This window comes from Anticarsia gemmatalis, chromosome 24 (assembly GCF_050436995.1).
Source record: "Anticarsia gemmatalis isolate Benzon Research Colony breed Stoneville strain chromosome 24, ilAntGemm2 primary, whole genome shotgun sequence".
In the NCBI taxonomy this organism is placed as follows: Eukaryota; Metazoa; Arthropoda; class Insecta; order Lepidoptera; family Erebidae; genus Anticarsia; species Anticarsia gemmatalis.
This window is the reverse complement of record NC_134768.1, coordinates 1,345,644-1,366,309: the sequence shown is the minus strand read 5'-3', so window position 1 is coordinate 1,366,309 and position 20,666 is coordinate 1,345,644. Positions and strand designations below refer to the sequence as shown.

General features: G+C 33.4%; 3 protein-coding genes across 4 annotated transcripts in view; 2 read left to right on the top strand and 1 right to left on the bottom strand.

Annotated features, from left to right (window-relative positions):
- LOC142983564 (ommochrome-binding protein-like) overlaps positions 1 to 7,712 on the top strand; it is a 33,398-nt gene extending 25,686 nt beyond the window's left edge. For both annotated transcript variants that reach the window (XM_076130504.1, XM_076130505.1), the window contains exons 2-3: positions 5,839 to 6,003; positions 6,935 to 7,712. In XM_076130504.1, coding sequence (XP_075986619.1) covers positions 5,839 to 6,003; positions 6,935 to 7,697 — 928 coding nt within the window. In that variant the 3' untranslated portion in view covers positions 7,698 to 7,712. The remainder of the gene's footprint in view (positions 1 to 5,838; positions 6,004 to 6,934) is intronic.
- Octalpha2R (alpha2-adrenergic-like octopamine receptor) overlaps positions 1 to 20,666 on the bottom strand; it is a 446,243-nt gene that overhangs the window by 37,355 nt on the left and 388,222 nt on the right. The gene's annotated exons all lie outside the window — the stretch shown is intronic.
- LOC142983565 (ommochrome-binding protein-like) lies at positions 8,373 to 9,896 on the top strand. Its single transcript, XM_076130506.1, has 2 exons — positions 8,373 to 8,473; positions 9,019 to 9,896. The coding sequence occupies exons 1-2, from the start codon at positions 8,451 to 8,453 to the stop codon at positions 9,875 to 9,877; spliced, it is 882 nt and encodes a 293-aa protein (XP_075986621.1). The 5' UTR covers positions 8,373 to 8,450; the 3' UTR covers positions 9,878 to 9,896.

Here is a 20,666-nt window from a genome sequence, read left to right as displayed (position 1 = left end):
TTTGAATATAACGCCGGTTTTCAGATTTATACTTTGATAAAAGTGTGGAAAGAATTATTTGGATTTGTTAATATGGTTTGATGAATTTGTTAAGGATTATGTACGGTGACAAATGGATATAGAATTTTGGTAGCTGGTACAGTGTATACGTGTTAGATATTTATTTATTGTTATACAGGGTGTCCCAAAACTCAACGATAATCCGTGACAGGATGAAAGGCCAAGTCATACCGGTTCTAGGAAAAATAAAAAAAAAAATCCATATCACTTAGTTCAGCAATAATAGATATTTTTCAAAAAAGTTAAAATTCCACACCCTTGGTCGCATTTTCAAGTCCTGTGATCACCAATGTCACAATTTCGCTGCGTTTTTTTTTATTTCGTGATCTTTATTAAATATGCTATTAATCGTAAAACAAATTAATGCACAAAACATTGTTAATTTTCTAAAAAAAGTTAAGTTTTAGTGAGCCATGGTTCACAGAAATATCGTTAGTTAACTTTGACGCTTCATATTAGAAAAAAAATGTACTACACTACCCTTGGCAAGTTATTTCAAAAGTTGGCGCATTTAATCAAGATTTCAAAATGGTGCAACACTTGTCACTTTTCTTGCCATTAAAAATGTTATTTTTATTTGAACGACGAGTATACTCGAAAATGGACGAACGCAGTGGTACAATTGTATGGCGTCCTCGTTCCCGCGATCTAAATCCAGTAGATATTTTTTACTGGGAATGCGTAAAAGAAAAACTCTATTCGAAATCAACACAAAATCTATCAGAACTTCGCCAGAAAATTGACACAGCGTCAGAGGTAATAAATGCAAGGAATTTTGCTTGACTGGTGCAAAGGTCTTTTGTAAGGCGTTGCAGAGCCTGTATTCGTGCCAGAGGAAAACAATTCGGAATTACTTTAGTTTAAGGAGAATAATTTAATAAGAACGATGGTTCGTTCATTCTTTTTTTTTATTATCATTACCTATTATGTTTATTACATTAAATATTTGTTATGGACTGACTCAATTACATCTTTACTAAAAATAATTGCTTTCCTCTGGCACGAATACAGGCTCTGCAACGGCGTACAAAAGATCTTTGCACCAGTCAAGCAAAATTCCTTGCATTTATTTCTTCTGACGCTGTGTCAATTTTCTGGCGAAGTTCTGATAGATTTTGTATTGATTTTGAATAGACTTTTTATTTTATACATTCCCAGTAAAAAATATCTACTGGATTAAGATCGGGGGAACGAGGAGGCCATACAATTGTACGACTGCGTTCGATCCATTTTCGAGGATACTCGTCGTTCAAATAAAAATAACATTTTTAATGGCAAGAAAAGTGACAAGTGTTGCACCATTTTGAAATCTTGATTAAATGCGCCAACTTTTGAAATAACTTGCCAAGGGTAGTGTAGTACATTTTTTTTCTAATATGAAGCGTCAAAGTTAACTAACGATATTTCTGTGAACCATGGCTCACTAAAACTTAACTTTTTTTAGAAAATTAACAATGTTTTGTGCATTAATTTGTTTTACGATTAATAGCATATTTAATAAAGATCACGAAATAAAAAAAAACGCAGCGAAATTGTGACATTGGTGATCACAGGACTTGAAAATGCGACCAAGGGTGTGGAATTTTAACTTTTTTGAAAAATATCTATTATTGCTGAACTAAGTGATATGGATTTTTTTTTTTATTTTTCCTAGAACCGGTATGACTTGGCCTTTCATCCTGTCTCGGATTATCGTTGAGTTTTGGGACACCCTGTATATGTTACTGTAAAAGCCCGAACGGTGGTAAATCCTAAGATTTTCCGGTATAACCTAAGATTTACCAACTCGCAATGGTAAAAGTTCGAACAATTCTTTTATTTCGAACTTTTACCTATATTCACTTGATGATGTCGAGATGTCGCCGGATACTAATGTTATAAACACGAAAGTGCTCTTTAATGGAGGTCATGTTAAAATCTTTTACGATTTCACTACTAAACTACTAAATATTGATGTTTAATATGGACATTGTTGAAGATTCATGAGAAAACTAATTTTTCAATAATCTATTCCTTATTGGTTAAAACAGGGGACTAAAGTATGTAAGGGTGAATGTCACCAAGTATTTTTACATTATTCTCCATTATTTGGTGTTGATCTATCTTCACGAGTGATATAATGCATAATGACTAAAATGTTTACGATATATTTACTCGTTAGGTACTAGATATAAACAACTATCTACTACAGGTTCTATCATCAATGATTCATCTTATTAACCGCAGATTATTTGAGGATCAGATTACACTACTCCTGGATAAGTCTCGGTTAGTGTATCATTAATATTGACATATGTTTTTATCTATCAGATAAGTTATCTGACATTTTTAAAAGAACAAAACTGGCTTTTAATTGTCCAAATTGAATTGCATGACGGATAAAATAAGGTAGTTTTGATTCCTGAACTGGAAAATTAAGCCTTCATTACATATTTAAATTAAAGTCTAGAAAAGTTCTAATAGCACTCTGTCCGACCTGGTACTCGAATTTGAGACCTCTTGATCACCAGTTGAGTATACCACCGCTATCCATAGAGACAGTCTTAAGATTTATATTTATATATTTATTTTGCTCTTTCATGTTTACAATATTCATCTCCGTTGTAAATAAATTCCATAATAATATATGTAATTTCATATATTGTTTAAGAGAATTTAAGACGTGCATTCCTCAATGATGTAATGTGTTAAAACAATAGTCATCTTATATATTAAGATAGGTTGCTGAATAAATACAGTATACTTTTGAGAATCGTTCTGACAGTATATGTTTCAAAAGTGCTGTGATTTTGTGTTTGAAACTTAACTGGATTACTTAAATAAAGGTACAGTCTAATAACTTAGTTGAGAGTCTTGTATACAAGGTTCGAAGTTGAGACAGGTATAGAAAAATAAGAATTTAGTGATGTGATACAGTTGCTTTATTCTGAAAATACTTAGATATATTTTTTTTTGTTATTTAGTTATAATTCAGTATACTATTTAAAAATTACCTTAGATTCTGCATTATAATCTAGATAAATCTTGCAGGCTAAGGCTGTCACTAATTTGTAACTTTTGAAGTTTCACGTAGCACGTTTATGATAGAATATTTCTTTATTGTGGTACTAAAAAAAATTGTATAAGTACGTATTTATCATAATGTTACAATAGAAATATTAGCTAACACTGTCACCATTAAAGTTATATTACACAAAAACAAACGTGAATCGTGCATTGCTCGACGTTTCGGCGCAAGTCGAGTGGACTCAAGACCTAACCCCTCCCCCATTCCGGAAGGAGGCCTTTTAATAAGCATCTTGATAAGCTAAGAAATATCCAGTTTAAAAGAAAACAGTAGAATTTTCTGGAACATTCTCTTTACGTTTACGCAATTTTACGAGAATGCAAATAAAATAATGCTCATGTGCCATTGCGCAAATGAAATGGTTAAACGTGTTGTAAAATAAAATTGCATGGAGGAAAGGAAAATAAATTGAGTTGATGACTTTTCTGTGCTCTGCGTAAAGTGAGTTTGATTCTTAGACGAAGCTAAATCTTATTGAATTATCATTTCATATTAACCATCACAATTCTTTTGCCAGAAAGTGTGATAAACCTACCACTTTTTGCTGTTTCCTCTCTAGGTACCTCTGGTGAACAATTTGACCCAAATTTCTTTTATTTAACAATTTCAATTTGTAATACACAGAGAGGAGAGCAGTGATAGGCGAAATCTGAATCTCCAACGTGAATGGTTTAGGGAGCCTGAGATAACACACCAATGACTTTTCGAAGTTATGTCTGCATTAGAAATAATTATAACATTAGCGATGTCTTGAAAAAAGGTCAGGTGCGAAGTACTCGTAACCGGTGGTCCTGTATGACAAGATGTATGGATGTGAATGAGGCAAGGGTAGTTTGTAAGGATCGAACTAAGGGGCGGTTTTTGGTCTTTGCCTTCCCTATGGGAAAAAGGCGTGATATTGATATATATGTATGTATATCCTGAAAGATGAAGAATCTATAGTATTTATACTACTCATTACTCTCGCAATGATATGAAATGCTACTATAAAACAATTGGCAAGAGAATGGAAATATTTATCAATAGCACAAGAGTAGCTTTGTAAAATAAATTCAATAGATATTGACTGTTTGAAACATGTAAACAGAATACAAACGATCTTTAATCACTTGACTAGTTAGACAGTAGGTACGTTTGATACGTATAACTTAGATTTTAAAATAGTGAATTTTGTGGGAAAAAATATATCCAAAAAAACTAGCAGGAAGTTACTAGATTTGCTACAATTACTTTTTGAAAACCATATAATATTTTAAATAAATATTAGCTTTTTTAATTTAAAGTTTACAGTCAAATTTATTTGACGAATGAAAATTTGGTTTTGGTTTTTAAAGTTTTTAATTTGAATTTTCATTCATTTTTATTTTAATTTCACAAATAAAAGTACGGTTAAAGTGTTGTGATAAGTGATTTCTAAGTTGTAAGACTTAGTTTAAAAGTCAGGCATGTATTTTTTTTAGTTATATTATGTGTTAAATTAATTATCGTTGTGGCAGAGTGAAATAGTGCGAGCGACTGTTGATCACAAGGTCGATTTCCGGATCGGGTAAAAGTGCTACTAGCAATTAATATTGTAACAATTCAACTATTATTCTGAGTTTCATTATATAACTTATATATATAAAACTGACCCGCGCAACCTCGCTTGCAGCAAATAATAGAGAATGGGTCATATTTTTCCCTGTTTTCGTTACATTTTTTACTGGTACTCTGCTCCTATTGGCCGTAGCGTGATGATATATAGCCTATAGCCTTCCTCGATAAATGGGCTATCTAACACAAATGTCTAACTAATGAAAGATTTTTTCAAATCGGACCACTAGTTCCTGAGATTAGCGTGTTCAAACAAACAAGCAAACTCTTCAGCTTTATAATATTAGTATAGATTTATGCATATAGGTTCGTCCTGTTACATAAGACTAACATTGTGAATAGTAAAACGTGTATGTCGTACATTTTTCTCTCTATACCTTCGGGCATGAGAGACGGGATGTTATGCATGTAAAAATTAACTGTGACATGTTTAAACAGCTTAGAATAACATTGTCGAACTATCATAACTCTTTTGTAGACAGTAATACAAGAGTCACCTTGCATTTAGTTTTCGCGGTGGATCAAAAATCAATTATCAGGTTCTAAAAATAAATCTATTTTTATAAATGGTAATATAAAAGTAAAATAATTACTTTAAAAATTAAACTGACTGTTGTTTTTAAAAGTGTTCATTTATTTATAATCTAAAAAAAGGAAAGTAGAATGTATAAAAAACTCTCTCATCACTTTCTTTAGAGTAATGGAATGGGACGAAAGTTCGCATTTCGTCGTTTAAAACGAAAAAACGTTTAAAGCGTCTCGTAAATTATATCGGGCAAGCGTATTGACAAATATCGAGTAGTACAACAGATTTTATAAAACTGCACTTGTAGCGTACCGGTTTGATTTTTCAGGTCTTTCAAGTTGAGAAATCAAACGCTAACCTTCGTAATCAGTAGGATAACTACTGCTCAGACCAGAAGTACTCCACTTCCAGCACGAATTGATTTAGCTAGCCTACGGCTTCCACAACTTAAGCCATAGCCTTTACCATAGGTTCTGAAAGAGACACCTACTCCTCAACCATAGGTACTCAAAAGGCAGAAGACGTTGACGAATTACTTCTAAAACATTTTTCTTTCTACTATTTTTTTTCAATTACTTTTCTCTTGTTACAGTTTCAAGATGTATATCGTAATACTCTTAGTGCTGGTGTCCGCAGTGAGGGCTCAAAATGGAAGCGAGCTGATCATGTGTGACGGAGTGGTCTTTAACAATGTGTATTATGACAAAGAGTTGCTGTTCAGCGGTCTTGGGAGGCCTTATAATTTGATGATGCATAAGTAAGTAAATAATATATTTAACCCTTCACTATGCTAGCATAGCAAGGGTATGGAATTCGATTTTTGGGTTAGGCAGGCCCCAAAGATGGATTTTACAGCCTATTCTATTAATTGCTACTTTTTTAAACACTTACGCTTATTTTCTAACTACATAAAGTTTACCGAATTACCGAAATTGCGAATACCGCGCAAAAATACGAAATATTTAATTTAAACAGTGAAGGAAATCAAGTCACCTTACAATCAAGCTTACTCATAATTAAAACACATTTTAAATTCCAAGAATAATTCACCACAGAGAAATTTAAAACAAACAAAAAATATTTTCATTTCATCCCCAAGCAATTATAAATTAAAATGCGTACGACATTATCCCTTGGTAATTAACTTTTGCATTAAAAAGCATTCAAAAATGTCTGTATCGCCTCCATTAAGGACTTGTCAATCATGCGTTGAAAGTATTTTAAAACAAGGCTTCGTCGACATGTTGAAAGGCTCTTTGATCATCCATGACGCAGCCAAAACACTGGCTTTTACTCTCACTGTGTTAATAAATATTGTGGAATTTTGTAGTGAATGACTGTTTAATAGTGTAGTGAAAAAAGGAATCAGTGATTTTAATGACAGGCTTACTTATATAGCACTATATGTCAGGATTTAATGAACGAGTATAAAAAAATATTTTACGTAGAATCAGGTTCTTTGACTCTAAATTAATAAAAGTTGACTTAGTAAGTTTACGATGGGGAATAATTGTAATAGCTGTATAACCATGTAAATATTTTGCTTAAAACTCATCACTACGATTACGCAATGTCGCCTGAAAGTAGCAATTTTACAACTAAATACACAGTACTTTGACACATGACTAAAAATAATAAACTTTAAACTAAAAATACGACTACAATTTTAATTTCGTGTCTCTTTACAGGTTTTCAGGCGTCATATTTTTCAGTCACACGATCCAGAACGGCACACAAGTAGACTTTGGCATAATGGCCTGTCACATAGAAAAAAGGACTTGCCGCGATATCCACGGCGTTCCTGGAGGTTACGCCCTCGCTTATGACGGAGGCAACGACGACATATACTTCGGCGGCCATGACGGTATCTACAAATACAATTTTCTAACAAAAAAAGCAGAATTCTTCGCCGAAGAAGGCAAATCTATCTGGGGTATATTTGTCAGAAGAAACTTCTACTACATAGAATATCCTACACAGAAACTTTATGTGTACCAAGACGATACTTTTGTCAAAGTAGCTGAGGCCACAGATATAGAAGTAGACAATTTCTTTATATCCAAACAATTAGACATTTACTTCTCAAATAAAACTGCTTTATACAAAGTTGAAAAGAATAGCAGACAGCCTATAGTATTGAATGATGAAATCGCTGTAAGACAAATAGCAGAAGATATATACGGAGATATTTATTTCTGCGCAAGCGACGGTATTTATGTAGAAGACAAACCTTATCACAAAAGTAAAAAGGTTGCAGATATTCATCAAGCTTTTGGAATGACTTTCGATGAAGTAGATCATATTATATATTCAGATAAAGATGCTATATATAGAATGCGTCCGAGCAAATACAGCAAATTGTGTTACGATGCTATCCTCGATGCTTTGGAGAAGAAGAAACAGGGAGAAGGAAGAAGAAGTTTACCATTAATTTCTAATATGTACAATTGATTGGAATTTAGGAAATTAACGATGAAACAAGAGTTTTTAAACAGTGAAAAAGGACTAGAACAGTATATAACGTTGTTAAAGCAGGTGTAAAAAAGGGAGGTTTATATAATATGTTTTTCAGAACAAGACAAGTAAAACATTGAAAATATATTCACAAGTGTTTAAGTACTTAAATCGCTTTCGTTAATAGTTACAGTAGCTCGATTACCGACAACCGGCTAGCTATGGAGAATTTTTACTCGAAAATCTATTCAGCGCCTCTACCGGGCTCTGTTAGAACTATTTTGGCAGCACATTTTAAATGTCAAACTCTCGATACTCGACATTACAGCATTTATTCGGAAATATTGGAATTCTTTGACACAGTATGTTTGACGGTACCACCATATTAGTCTATTGTTACATACGCAAGTATCATGCAATCTAATTTTGTCAAGGCCATGTCATACTTTAATAGATATTGTAAATGTTTTACTAAAACATTGTAATTATTGATCTTACCTAACTATGTTATAAAACAGTTGCATCACAACAAATATTATTTTGATAATGTATCTGAGATATTGTTGTCTCACAGGAGACAAATGCTATTGTTATATTCGTCATTGTATATTGATAATCATGAAAACAAAACAAACGTATGTTGTTATATGAATGGGATAACACTTCTTTCATTCGCCGTAAGATTTTGCATCAGAAACATGTGTCATGTAACTGTTGTCTACCATTTTGTTTCTGCTCTGATTATTTGCAATGGATTTTAAATATTGTCTCAAGTAAGTTTTATTTATTTCGTATTTGTCTAGGTCTATAGTTCCTAATTCTATTGATAGTTTTAATGCTAGGTTATATTTGGCTAGATTTTTCTTGAATACTAGCTGACCCGGCTGACTTGTTTTGACAAATAAATAGAAAAAAAAAATAGTGTCACTTAGGGTTATGAAAAATAGATGTCGGCCGATTCTCAGACCTTCTAAATATGCTTACAAAATTTCATGAGAATTGGTCAAGCCGTTTCGGAGGAGTATGGCAACAAAAACTGTGACGCGAGAATTTTATATACCTATTAGATTATTTGATTTTTAGTTAGTGTTTAATTTTTTATAGTCAACAAATCAGTGCTGATAATATCAATGTAATGTTTTACAAGCAATTCTGAAAGTTTACAGTTATGTTTAACTATTTAAAGATGATTAAATATACAATTGTATAGATTGTCTTTGATAATAATTGTGAATGTTTGCAAATGTTAAACGTGTGATTGAATTCAAATATTTGGTGCCAGTAGGGTCAATTTATTGTCAGTTTCATATGCTTCCAGGAAAATTAAAATGGCCTGCAAATTGTGTTTTCTATTCACAATCCTCGTAAACGTAGAAGCAGTACCAGAAACGGCTTGTAACAGGCTCAAAATCGGTGACAATTGGTACGACAAAGAATTACTTTGGTCTAATCTCGGAAAACCATGTAATTTAAACGTGCACAAAGCATCAAACATTTTATTCTTCAGTTACTCGTTACCAGAATCGTATTCAGACATCGATTTTCAACTAGGACATTATAATTTAGATACGAAGGAGTTTCAAACAATAGCAGGGATTAGAGGAGGATGTTCAGTGGCAATAGACCAGATAAACGATGACATATTCCTGGGTGGCAGCGACGGAATATACAAATACAATATGATGACAAGACTAGCAGACTTGTACCGAGAGAAAGGCAAGAACATCTGGTCACTATTCTTCAGAAAAAACCTATTTTACATAAGCTATCCAGATCAAAAGTTGCACATCGAATACGACGGAAAATTTGCAAAAGTGAAAGAGTTTGAGAACATAGAAATCGATCATTTTCACGTGACCGGTAGTAATATTATATATTATGCTAATAAAACTGGTCTTTTTAAATATGATAATGATAGGATGGAATCTGAAACTGTTTCTGAATTGCTAGTTGTAAGGCAGATAACAGAGGACAATGAAGGAGATACATATATCTGTACAAATGTAGGTGTTTTTGCTGATGGTAAATATGAAGGGTTCAAAAAGATTTTGGATATGAAAAATATATACGGTATAACGTTTGATAGGGATAATAATATGATATATTCGGATGAGAGAAATATTGTAAAGTTGATTTATAGTCTTATTGGCTGTGACAAGAAACTTCCTCAGTGGTAATTAAGTTTAATAAATTAGATTTAGTGTATTTGGTGTTTTATTTATCCTTTATATTAGTGTTGTTTTTTAGTCTCTGCGCTCCCCTATGGGAAGAAGACGTGACTTTCTGTACATATGTTGTAAAGTTACAATGTGTTCCATCATCCCACAATTACCCCTTAATATACAGTTCTCAAATATACATCTCAATATCCAGTACAATTTAAACCATAAAAATAAAGTAGTAATTCCATTCCCACACGCAAATAACGCACAAAGACATGAAATGAAACCGAGTGTACATGGCGAAAATTGCATTTATTACTTAAATAACAAGCTTCCATCGCATACAGTATAATTACGCCTTAATTAACGGACATTACAACGACCAAATATGAAGCCTTAACACGATTCTCTTTGCATTTCGTTAATATTTATTTTATGTTTGGATGTAAAGTAATGGATATGGCGCGGTCGATAATCCGACTGCTGATCATGAAGTCCTACTATTGGTATGTTAAAATACTTCTCAATAGTACCTAGACTGGAGTTAAGTAACGTGTCCGGTAAATGGTAACAGGCTTGCCTCTATTACATGGGATGGAGAGAGGACTTAGACTTTCATACCACCATGATGACAACGTGGAGGACTTTGTATCAAGATGTGTTTAAAATTGATTCTCATACATGGTTTCAAGAAAATCGTTATAGCTTATTTTAAGCATACAGTTTTTACCGCTTCTATGGCACACTAGTTAAGATGGTAACCAGGTTATTATTGCGTCGAAAGGTCTTTGGTTTCGATTCCCAAACGGATCATTTTTGTATTAATTGTTTATGTGTTTATAAAGTCGCTATACAAGTGCTAGTCTTATTGAACGAAAAAAAGAGTAAGCAATAGTTTATTACACATATAACTAGCAACACCAAATAATTGGTGTTGCCAGCACTTAATCATCATGTTTCCACTTCGCCCGGAGCAGCGGAGGTTTGTTCAGAAATTTTAAAATTTTAAACATTCGAGCTACGTGTCCGGAATAATTGAAACGAGTACGTGTTTTTATTATGTGATTGTATAGCGTTTAAATATTGAACAAATTTTGTTTATTTCCATGTTCCAAAGAGGATTTTTATGTAGTTTTTTATTGGAAGTATTGTGTAGTGTTTTGTCTGATTAAGAATGTTTTTTGTTTGTTGTTTGTAGCGACTAATTTTGAAATAAACAATTGGGAAATGGCCGATATGTTGGTAATATAATTGAATGAAAAAATATGTCTGTTTTTACACAAGGGTGAGTAAAGGTGTGTTTTATTCAATGACTTATTGCTGGGCAAAGATTGCTGCAATAAAAAGGGCCTAGAGTTTACCACGTGAATTGGAGACTCTGCATTCCTGCAAGAATTTTCAAAGGAACTTTCGGGCATTCAAGGATCTTTCACTATATTTCCATTTTCCGTTACACGAGTAATCATTATTTGTTAATGCTGCCCTCCAGCGCAACAAAAGTAGTCTTGCAGAGCTTAAACTATAATTTTGTTGAATTTTGCCCAGATTAGTTCTGCCACTTTATCGTAAAAGAAGAACAAACACATTCATATATAAAAAATATAAAATTTGCAACGTACATAGAGAAAGAGAGAGAGAGAGAATAGTAAAATACAATTTCAAGTGTCTATTTCCACACTTCAATCATACATCGCTGGCAAATAAAGAATCATATTTCGTACTGTCCTAAAAAAACCGTCAGTGGAGGTTAAAAATCCACGTATAGATAAAGAATGGACAAAATATCGCCGCCGGCTATTGCCTGACTATCAATATCACGCCGATCGCACTTTTTTCAAGTTATCCAATGGTTTCGTGAAACTGAAAACTTTTGAACGAAATAGTGGAGATTTTTTTATCATTGGTTTTTGTTGGTTGATGGATTGAGGTGACTTTTGCCCAGTAGTGGGCCTGTAGCCTTGCTTGAAAGCTACTGAAAATAAATGGTATGTATTTTAAACTGTTTTACAAAACTACATAATTTTCTTGAAGATATAAGTTATGAGTAACTAAGTAATAAGGGTTAGTTTATCTATCTAAAATGAAGTCATGCTAATTTGCTTGCTAAACAAGCTCTCTGTCCGTCACAGGAATAGAACTCTAGACATCGTGATCAGCAGTCAATTGGATAAGTTTTGTAGAACAATTAAGAAATGGTTAAAAACAAAAAAAAAGTTATAAAATAAATTATAAAAGATAAAGTTAATTTTGTTGTTTCGAAGTAGCAGTAAAATAGCCTCTATTAAATAAAAAGGAAAAGGTCTCCTCCCGGAATGAGGGAAGGTTTAGTCTATGTATCATTGCATAAATTCGTGTTTAAAACAACATATTCAAAAGTATAAAATAATAAACATATTCCACGCATTAGTTTATCACGGAGTAAAACATAATTTAGCGTAGTTTCCACAACAGCGCTATTCATTGCATTCAGCAGCACGAAGAAAGAACAGGATTATAAATGCACACATAAATGTTGGTGGAGTAATATGGAGAGTTAAAATAGCAACTACATATTTTAACTTAAAAATAAGGAGTCTACAGCTAAATTAGGTACTTGTCCTGAAAGTTCTTTTTAAGGCAACTTCCGCACTAAGTATTGCTCTTGCGTCGCGGGGACTTTTACAAACATACAAACAACGGACACAGCATAACCAGACCCGAAACGATTATTTGTGGATCGCACAAATAATTGCTCCGTGTGGGAATCGAACCCACGACCTCCCGACGCAATGGTATTGGCGTAGATGGCAACGGTAGATTTATGAATAAACTAGATTATGCCTCAAACTTAGTCTGCATCAAAATATTTCCATTTAATCTGGGTTATAAATTATCTGTGTACCAAATTTCATCAAAATTTGTTCAGAAATTGTGGAATGAGTAACAAATTTATAAACCTGTAGGTACCTACTGTACTATTACGATTACAAACATAACTACAAATAAATAAAATTTTGTATTAAATTACGCTTGAAAATTATTCAGTCATCGTTTAAAAATGTACTCGATTATTTAAGAAATTTGTAGAACATTATTTCAAAGGCGCAGTAAAATTGTAAGTCCACTACGCTGACCAAGTAGCAGTTAGGGACTTGCATTGCTTAAATCTATACTAATATTATAAAGCTGAAGAGTTTGTTTGTTTGATTGTTTGTTTGTTTGTTTGAACGCGCTAATCTCAGGAACTACTGATCCGATTTGAAAAATTCTTTCAGTGTTCGATAGCCTATTTATTAAGAAAGGCTATAGGCTATATATCATCACTCTACAATCAATAGGAGCGGAGTAGCAACGAGGAATGTTACAAAAACGGGGAGAATTATGACGCATTCTCTCTTATGTGACGCAAGCGAAGTTGCGCGGGTCAGCTAGTAAGATATAATAGGAAAGTTTGGTATAACCTTGTACAACTCGGAAATCGAACCTGACACCTCCAGATCATCGTAAGGTAGTAGCAGCAGAACACTATAATAGTTGTCTAATTTGTGACCGAAATCCTTACGTAAAAAGCCACTACATTTGAAAACTCAAAAAAGGTTAATAAAATTGCTTGAATTACGACACCATGGGAGTAGTGAAAAAGAACTAAACAAAGCTCATGTCAATATTCAGGACGGGATGTCCACATCGATTTAATTTAACAATTGCGGACTAGGCTGAATGCACGCGCGTGGCTGTGCCTTTTATTTTTTTCGCGGCCATTTTGTTTTTACCATGTGGCGTTTTTTCGTGTCAAAATACAAAGTGCTTTTTGGTTTTAGTGAATTGTGTTAGTGGTATGTAAAATATTGGCAATACCGGTTTAGTGGCGATAAAGATTATTTTGTAGTTTTTTACATGTATTTTTTGGGGAAAAAATCTGACTTTGTGGGAGCGGTAGTAACTTTTGAACGGCGAGCAAAAATTGTGCGACCAGATTGTTGCTACTGTGTGTTATATTTATAAGTTTTATTTTACAAATATTTATGTAAGATGTTAATTCCTACTTGCAATAACATTTATCTTAAGGTTCTCGTAATTGCTCATCTATAAGTAAATAGTAAAGGCTTCATTTGTGTCTTTTCATGGACGATAAATGACTAATAAACTAATTTCAATTAGTAAAATAAATCAGCAACTTATTTTGAATTAAAAAAAAACAACGTTAGCTACATTCTGCCAAAAAATTTCGTCATTAAAATTTTACAGATAAAATTAGAAAGTATTAACAACACAGTACACGCGCTCCAAGTGCGAGTATATGTATCAGAAACAGACCTCTACTTACCCTAAGATTACCACAAACCCAAGCGAGATACTATATTGTATAAAATTTGAATTATGTAAATAACTGGCAACAATTTCCTTGGCGTTTGTTGAAATTTTCCGCCGCAAAAGTTACGGAGCGCCTTAAATGTCATGGTGACATTCACGACGGCTTACGACACTGTTTGATATTCACCAAGCTCTTGAGATAGACTTATTTCTTACGGGTTATCTTGGAATTGAGATAAGTATATTAAATACTACGTTTAGAACCATGGTTTAAAGGCAAATTAAATCTTAGAACTGTCTTAATGGCGACTGCTAGATTGTGAAAAGAATTAAATGCGAGTATCGTGTACCATCTTACTCTATGCAACAGCCAGTATGTTATCAATCAATATGTGTACATATATGTATAAAACTCTTCTGTAACTGAGTGACTTACTGATGAACATCTCATAGCCAAAACTACTGAGCGTAGAAAGTTAAAATCTGGCATGAAGATTCTTTAGGAAACCTAGAAGAGCACTAAGAGAGGATTTTTGTACCGTTTCGTTTATTTTTAAATGATTATATTACATGAGTCTTTACAAATGAAATCTTTTAATATTTAGGCCAAAGTATAGTTGTCTGTCTCTGCCAGAAACCTATGGAGCGACCTCACACCGTAACTTTAGCTAATTTACAAACCTATTACTATCATCTAAACCAAAAATAGACACAAAAACAATATCTCACCAACTTCGAAAAAACTTTCCCAAAATAATTACGAAACATTTCTCTCAAAGAATTTCTTACGACACCATTTTTATCGCTGAAACATTACCTGAAACAATAAAAACAGTGGTATATATCATTTTCGATAAGAAATGGCGACTATAAGCTGTTTTAACTTGTTTTTAACGTTATAACACTTTATGAGAATGTCAAGGTGAATTTTTATGGGGTTCGTATGATCTTTTCTGTGTTTTTATGTCGGTTTATTTATGATTACGCAGGTGTGAGTGCCAGTGTGGTGCTTGAGTAGGGTAAAATATGATAGAGGTCGATTTTGAATTGAGCTTAGGTATTTATTAGAAAAGGTTTAGATTCCATATATGTGCATAAAATCACGGCATTTTTCCCATAGGAGTAGGCAGAGACTAAGCAACGAGAGGTTTAGATTAGGTAGTAAAATAAGTTTTCTGGTGTAGAGTCTTGGGTTGGCATTAACATGGAATTTATATAGTTTAACAGATTAGGGTCTAGTCGTTGGAGCTCTAAAAGATTTTTTTAAATCAAGAGCATTGCCATACAATGGCCCCAGGGCTGCAATAACAGTTACCTTAAATTGCTGGTATAGTTTAATTGTGCCTGCATCCTTTAAACATTTTAATATTTGTACTACAGAAATTCATTTGTTATCTCGTTCTTTAATAAAAACAGTGATTTAAAAAAAAAACAAGAAAATAATCACACAGATCTGAGAAAGAACAATTATACTTTACATCTGAGACGGAACAAAATAATTACACCAACACCCTTTGAAATATCTTCTTCGAAAAAAATATAATCGTTACCCTTTAAACGTATTCAACAATATTATTCCATATTCAGTAAACATATCTTTTGTTAAGCCAACAAAACACCGATAACGACAATCCGAGACAACTTCAAACAATGTGGGGCCATTACTTTGGCCCCGCGTTGGCCCCACGTTGGCCCCACTGTACAACTAAACACATAAATATCTAACTTGCTTATTGTTAACTGTTGATTGATTTTTAATTAAAGTTTACTGTTTAGGAATATTTCGGTAGTTAGGGAAGTTCGTAGGGATCGTCGCAAGTGGTATAACATGTATGTTTTTGGTACTTAGGTGGCGCTGTCGGTATTGTATCCGACTGCTGATCATGAGGTTTCGGTTTCGATTTCGACTCGAGCAAATTACTACCGGTCTTTTCTAATTTATTTTCGAATGTTTCTCAATAATAGCCTGGAGTTAAGTAACGTGGAAGTAAATGGCAATAGGCTCGCCATCTATTACATGGGTCTAACATTGTTAATATCAAAACGTGGGTGTATTAGACCTATGCCTACACTTTTTGGTATAGCAGGCATGATATTTTGTATGTATATATTTTACATAAGCTTGCTTGATCACCACTGACGCTCGCACTTTCTCGTACTTTGTTCTTTGTATCTCTGCACGAAGCTTAAAACTAATAAAAAAATATATACATACATACATTTAATAACACCTTCCCGTAGGAGTCGGCAGAGACCAAAGAATGCTTCTTGGTACGATCCTTACAAACTTTGCTTCATTCAAATCCATACATCTAGTCATACAAAAATATCAAGCAAAAAAACAACAACCATTACTGAAAGTCTTTATACAGTGTCTAATTAGTGAGAATCATACGTTGCCACAAACGGGAAACAAACCCGGTTATTCTTTACAAAAGATGTTTTCTGTTGCACCACGGTTTGTTTTATATTCGCATCAAAGGAGGATGGAAATTAACATAATCTAAATAGAATTTAATTAAACATTAACTGAAGGCTTCATTAAGGCTCTGTTGGGGTGGACGAGTGGACTTGACTGCTACTGATATAGCCCAGTGTTGGGCTTGTATGGCCAGAATGTCTAGATAAATAACAGCACCGGTATATCTTTTATTTAAAAGGAGGTCTTTATGTAAGATTTACGGAAAATAAATTACAAGTTACTGTTATTTTTTAAGCTTTTGAAATATAGTCCACTGGACGGTTGCAGGTTCCATTGCCGCGTATTTGTTTTACAGACTTGTTATATTGACACTAAATTTTATAAGTGCTAGAGTCATATTGTCAAAAGGCCGCTTCTTAGTTTGCGCGGACTTTAGTGTCCACTACTTTTAGTCATAGCGCTACGTTATACAGCCTTTAGCCTACTTACTTCAATAAATTGACTTTTTAACACAAAAAATATATCCGCTTCACATTTTTTTTGCCTATGTCACACTGCAGGACAAGGGGCTTCTCCCTTGAGTGGTTAGGACTTTAGTCCACCACGCTGGCCAAGTGCGGGCTGGGGACTTATATTTTTTTAAGTTAAATATTATTTTTTTGTCCAATGTAAACGCAGCACAAAGAATGAGTAATAATTTTTTAAATAATAACCGAGGTTACACTTATTTGAATAAGTGGTAATTGTAGAATGTTGAGCAGAAACGTTAAAACGCTGTAAAACGTAATGCGATGCCTAGAATTATTGTGCTGTGTTGTTTTAGTCTCGTTTAAAAGCCTCTTTTTATGATTTTAATGGGATTTTTTTGCGTTTCCATTTTCGTAGTTTGTGTTATAATGTAACTGCTGTGTAGGCTGGAAAATATTCGCAAAAACGCTAACGCATTGAGTCCACCACGCAGGCCTACTGCAAGTTGGGGACGTTGCATTCTTTCAAGAGCTGTGTTAAACAACTTTCAAGTGTGCAAGTGACAGGACATTTTCCTTCAACGTTGAAGCAAGTCATAATATAATTATTTGTAATACAAACATAACTTTAAAAAGTAATAGGTGTGTTGCGTCGGGTTCAATTCATTATACTATATGCATTTTCGGTAGAACAGGCGTATGAATCTATGTATGCAGCCTTGAAAAAATTACGTCGTTCAAAATCATTTCAATAGTATTTGATTAAGTAATAAGCTTAATAGTGACTATCAGTAGCTCGATTCTCTACTACTGTCGACTACCGACCTGTCATCGAGAAATTTTGTATGAAAATCCGATCAGCGCCTCTGACGGGTGTCGTAGGAAACATTTTGGCAGTACATTCTAAATGTGAAAATTTCGATAGCTTGCCGGTTGTCGCTAGTCGATAGTGGTAGAGAATCGAGGTACAGATCACAAGAATATAATAGAGTCTCACAACTTTACAGCTGCATAATTTCAGAGAATATAAATTCACGAGGGAAAAAAATATTTTAAATTACATTTTTATTGGGCACCCTGTCTATATTAATATTATAAAGCTGAAGAGTTTGTTTGAACGCGCTAATCTAAAGAACAACTGGACCGATTTGAAAAATTCTAAGGAGGAGGCTATATATCATCACGCTAAGACCAATAGAAGCAAAGTACCAGTAAAAAATGTTACAAAAACGGGAAAAATTTTGACCCTTTCTCTCTTATGTGACGCAAGCGAAGTTGCGCGGGTCAGCTAGTACAAGATAAGTACCAAAACGTTAATAGTACCGAGTGTCGCAAATCGCACTATAGATCAGTTCCCATTATTCACTCCCATCTAAAAACGTCCAGTTTTCGTTGACCCAATTTTTGACACGGTCCATAATATGTTCCAGTAAAATAGAATAGAATATTCCAGAACTGCATTTTAGCGTAATTGGAAAACATGTTTTTGAAACAAACACGGATCTGTTATTATGATATCCAGTTATTTAAAACATGAACATTGTGAGTTAGTTTTATTTGTTAGTTTTGGATGCATTTTCATCACTTATACATATGTGTATAAGTATCAGTAACTAGAAATTAGTGGAAATGTAATTATTGTCACTTGTATTTGTCAAATGATGATCTTCAGTTACGCACACCAATTAGTTAACGATCAATAGGTTCAGCAACATATGGGCACGGGTATGCCATAGATGGGTGGTTGGCTACTTGTATTTTGAAAGGCACGGACATGAGCGGAGCTGCACGGGTTGATAATAAAACTAACCGTACAATAACAAAAAGTATTTGTAAACGTTTTACTGATGAACGATTGATGTTTGTTATATGGGCGCACGGTAGATCGACTTGGTGGTCATCGCATAAATACACAAATTCGTCATTAAAATTTCAGGAGCATTAACTTCTCGTCGTGCTGTGCAGTGTAATAACATACAAATCATACGATGGCCAGGTCGGTCTATTTGTTTTAAACGTAATATATTTTTCATATTGGCATGATAATAGCTTATGTAATAACTTAAGACAGTAGGTCCTTTAAGTAGAGACGAAATAGCTTAATCGACTTGGTATTATATAGATCTCACCACTTTTTACGCCAGAAAGACTGAGCTGCGAGACTTGAGGTTTTTAGAGAATGTTTTTGGTGGCATATTCTTTAACGCAAAGGGTACAGAACGGAGTTTGATACAACTTTAAGTGACCTAGAATAAACTAAAAAACAGCTCATAAGCTGTAATTTAAAGTTAGACCGTAGTAAAAATTCTGTTTGAATTATAGTAATTACAAAAGCCTTTTCAAAACATAAATATAACGCCGCAATGACTACCGGGGTTCATCGAATTATACTCGTAAAGCAAATTATAAAAATCACACTAATTATATAAATTATAAAAGGTTACACTTTATACTTTTTGCTGTAATTAAATGATTTTAAAGCGTCTTTCAGCGGCCATTTTGTGGGTAGAATGTTAATTTAATATTTTCTTTTTGAATGTGGACGTTTTTTAAATGAATGTAAGGTTTTATGTGCTTGGTGTATGGCTTACAACATTAAGGGGTGCTATGTTATACAGTAATCTAATTCGTAGGTATAATACTTTTTTTTATGATGATAAGAGTTTGTACAGTGATGATTAGATTACATGTTTTTAAGACCTGGATTAAAAAGTTGTGATCCGCAAAGCATTTACAAACACTTTTTACAACGAACACACAGTTTTTTTCAACAGACACAATTTTTAATTTTAACCAGATTCGACATCAGTATTTAAAAATGACGTTCAAAATTATTTATTCGTTTCATGTGGAAATCGAACTCTTTACCACCGTCCCAAATGACAGCGTTAAGGTGGCTATGCTAACTAATGCACTACAACTAACATCTACTTCTCTCTATGTGGCTATAATTAAGAAAACCATATCTATGGTTAATTATCAATCTTAAAAATTAAAATTGCGAAGAATTTCATTAAACTCAGATTTCACAATTGAACGATTTGAGGTCCACCTTGTACTATCTATGTATGTATATCTAACAATACCTATGTATTAACTCAGTCTACATGCATATAATATGCACAAAACTATCCCGTCCTGCGGTTTATCGTTCAACAAACATTCTAATATGTAAACCGCTATATTTGATCAGATTTGAATATAACACCACTTTACATAGGCACAGTACATAGTCACCTATTGTGCTATAGCCTAAAACATTGTAGGGTTAGAACCAAGTTTGTTTTAAGCATACACTGAAATTATAACGATGTGAAGTCTATTTTAAGGGCTTGGTAAATTTGCGAGACTTAAAATATTTTTGTGTAGTTAATTTATAAATGTATAATAGGAATAAATGGTTAAGAAACTTGAAGGAATTTAACTTGGGCGGCTTTGTGACAAACTTATGTATTTACATATTATTATATAGATACATAATATCACACTTCTGCCTTCACCCTCAGGTATAACAGGTTATACCTGAGGGTGAAGGCAGAAGTGTATAAAATATATAAACTTTCCACTATTAACAATATTAGGCCCGTGTAATGCGGGGTGAGCCTATTGTCATATACTGGAC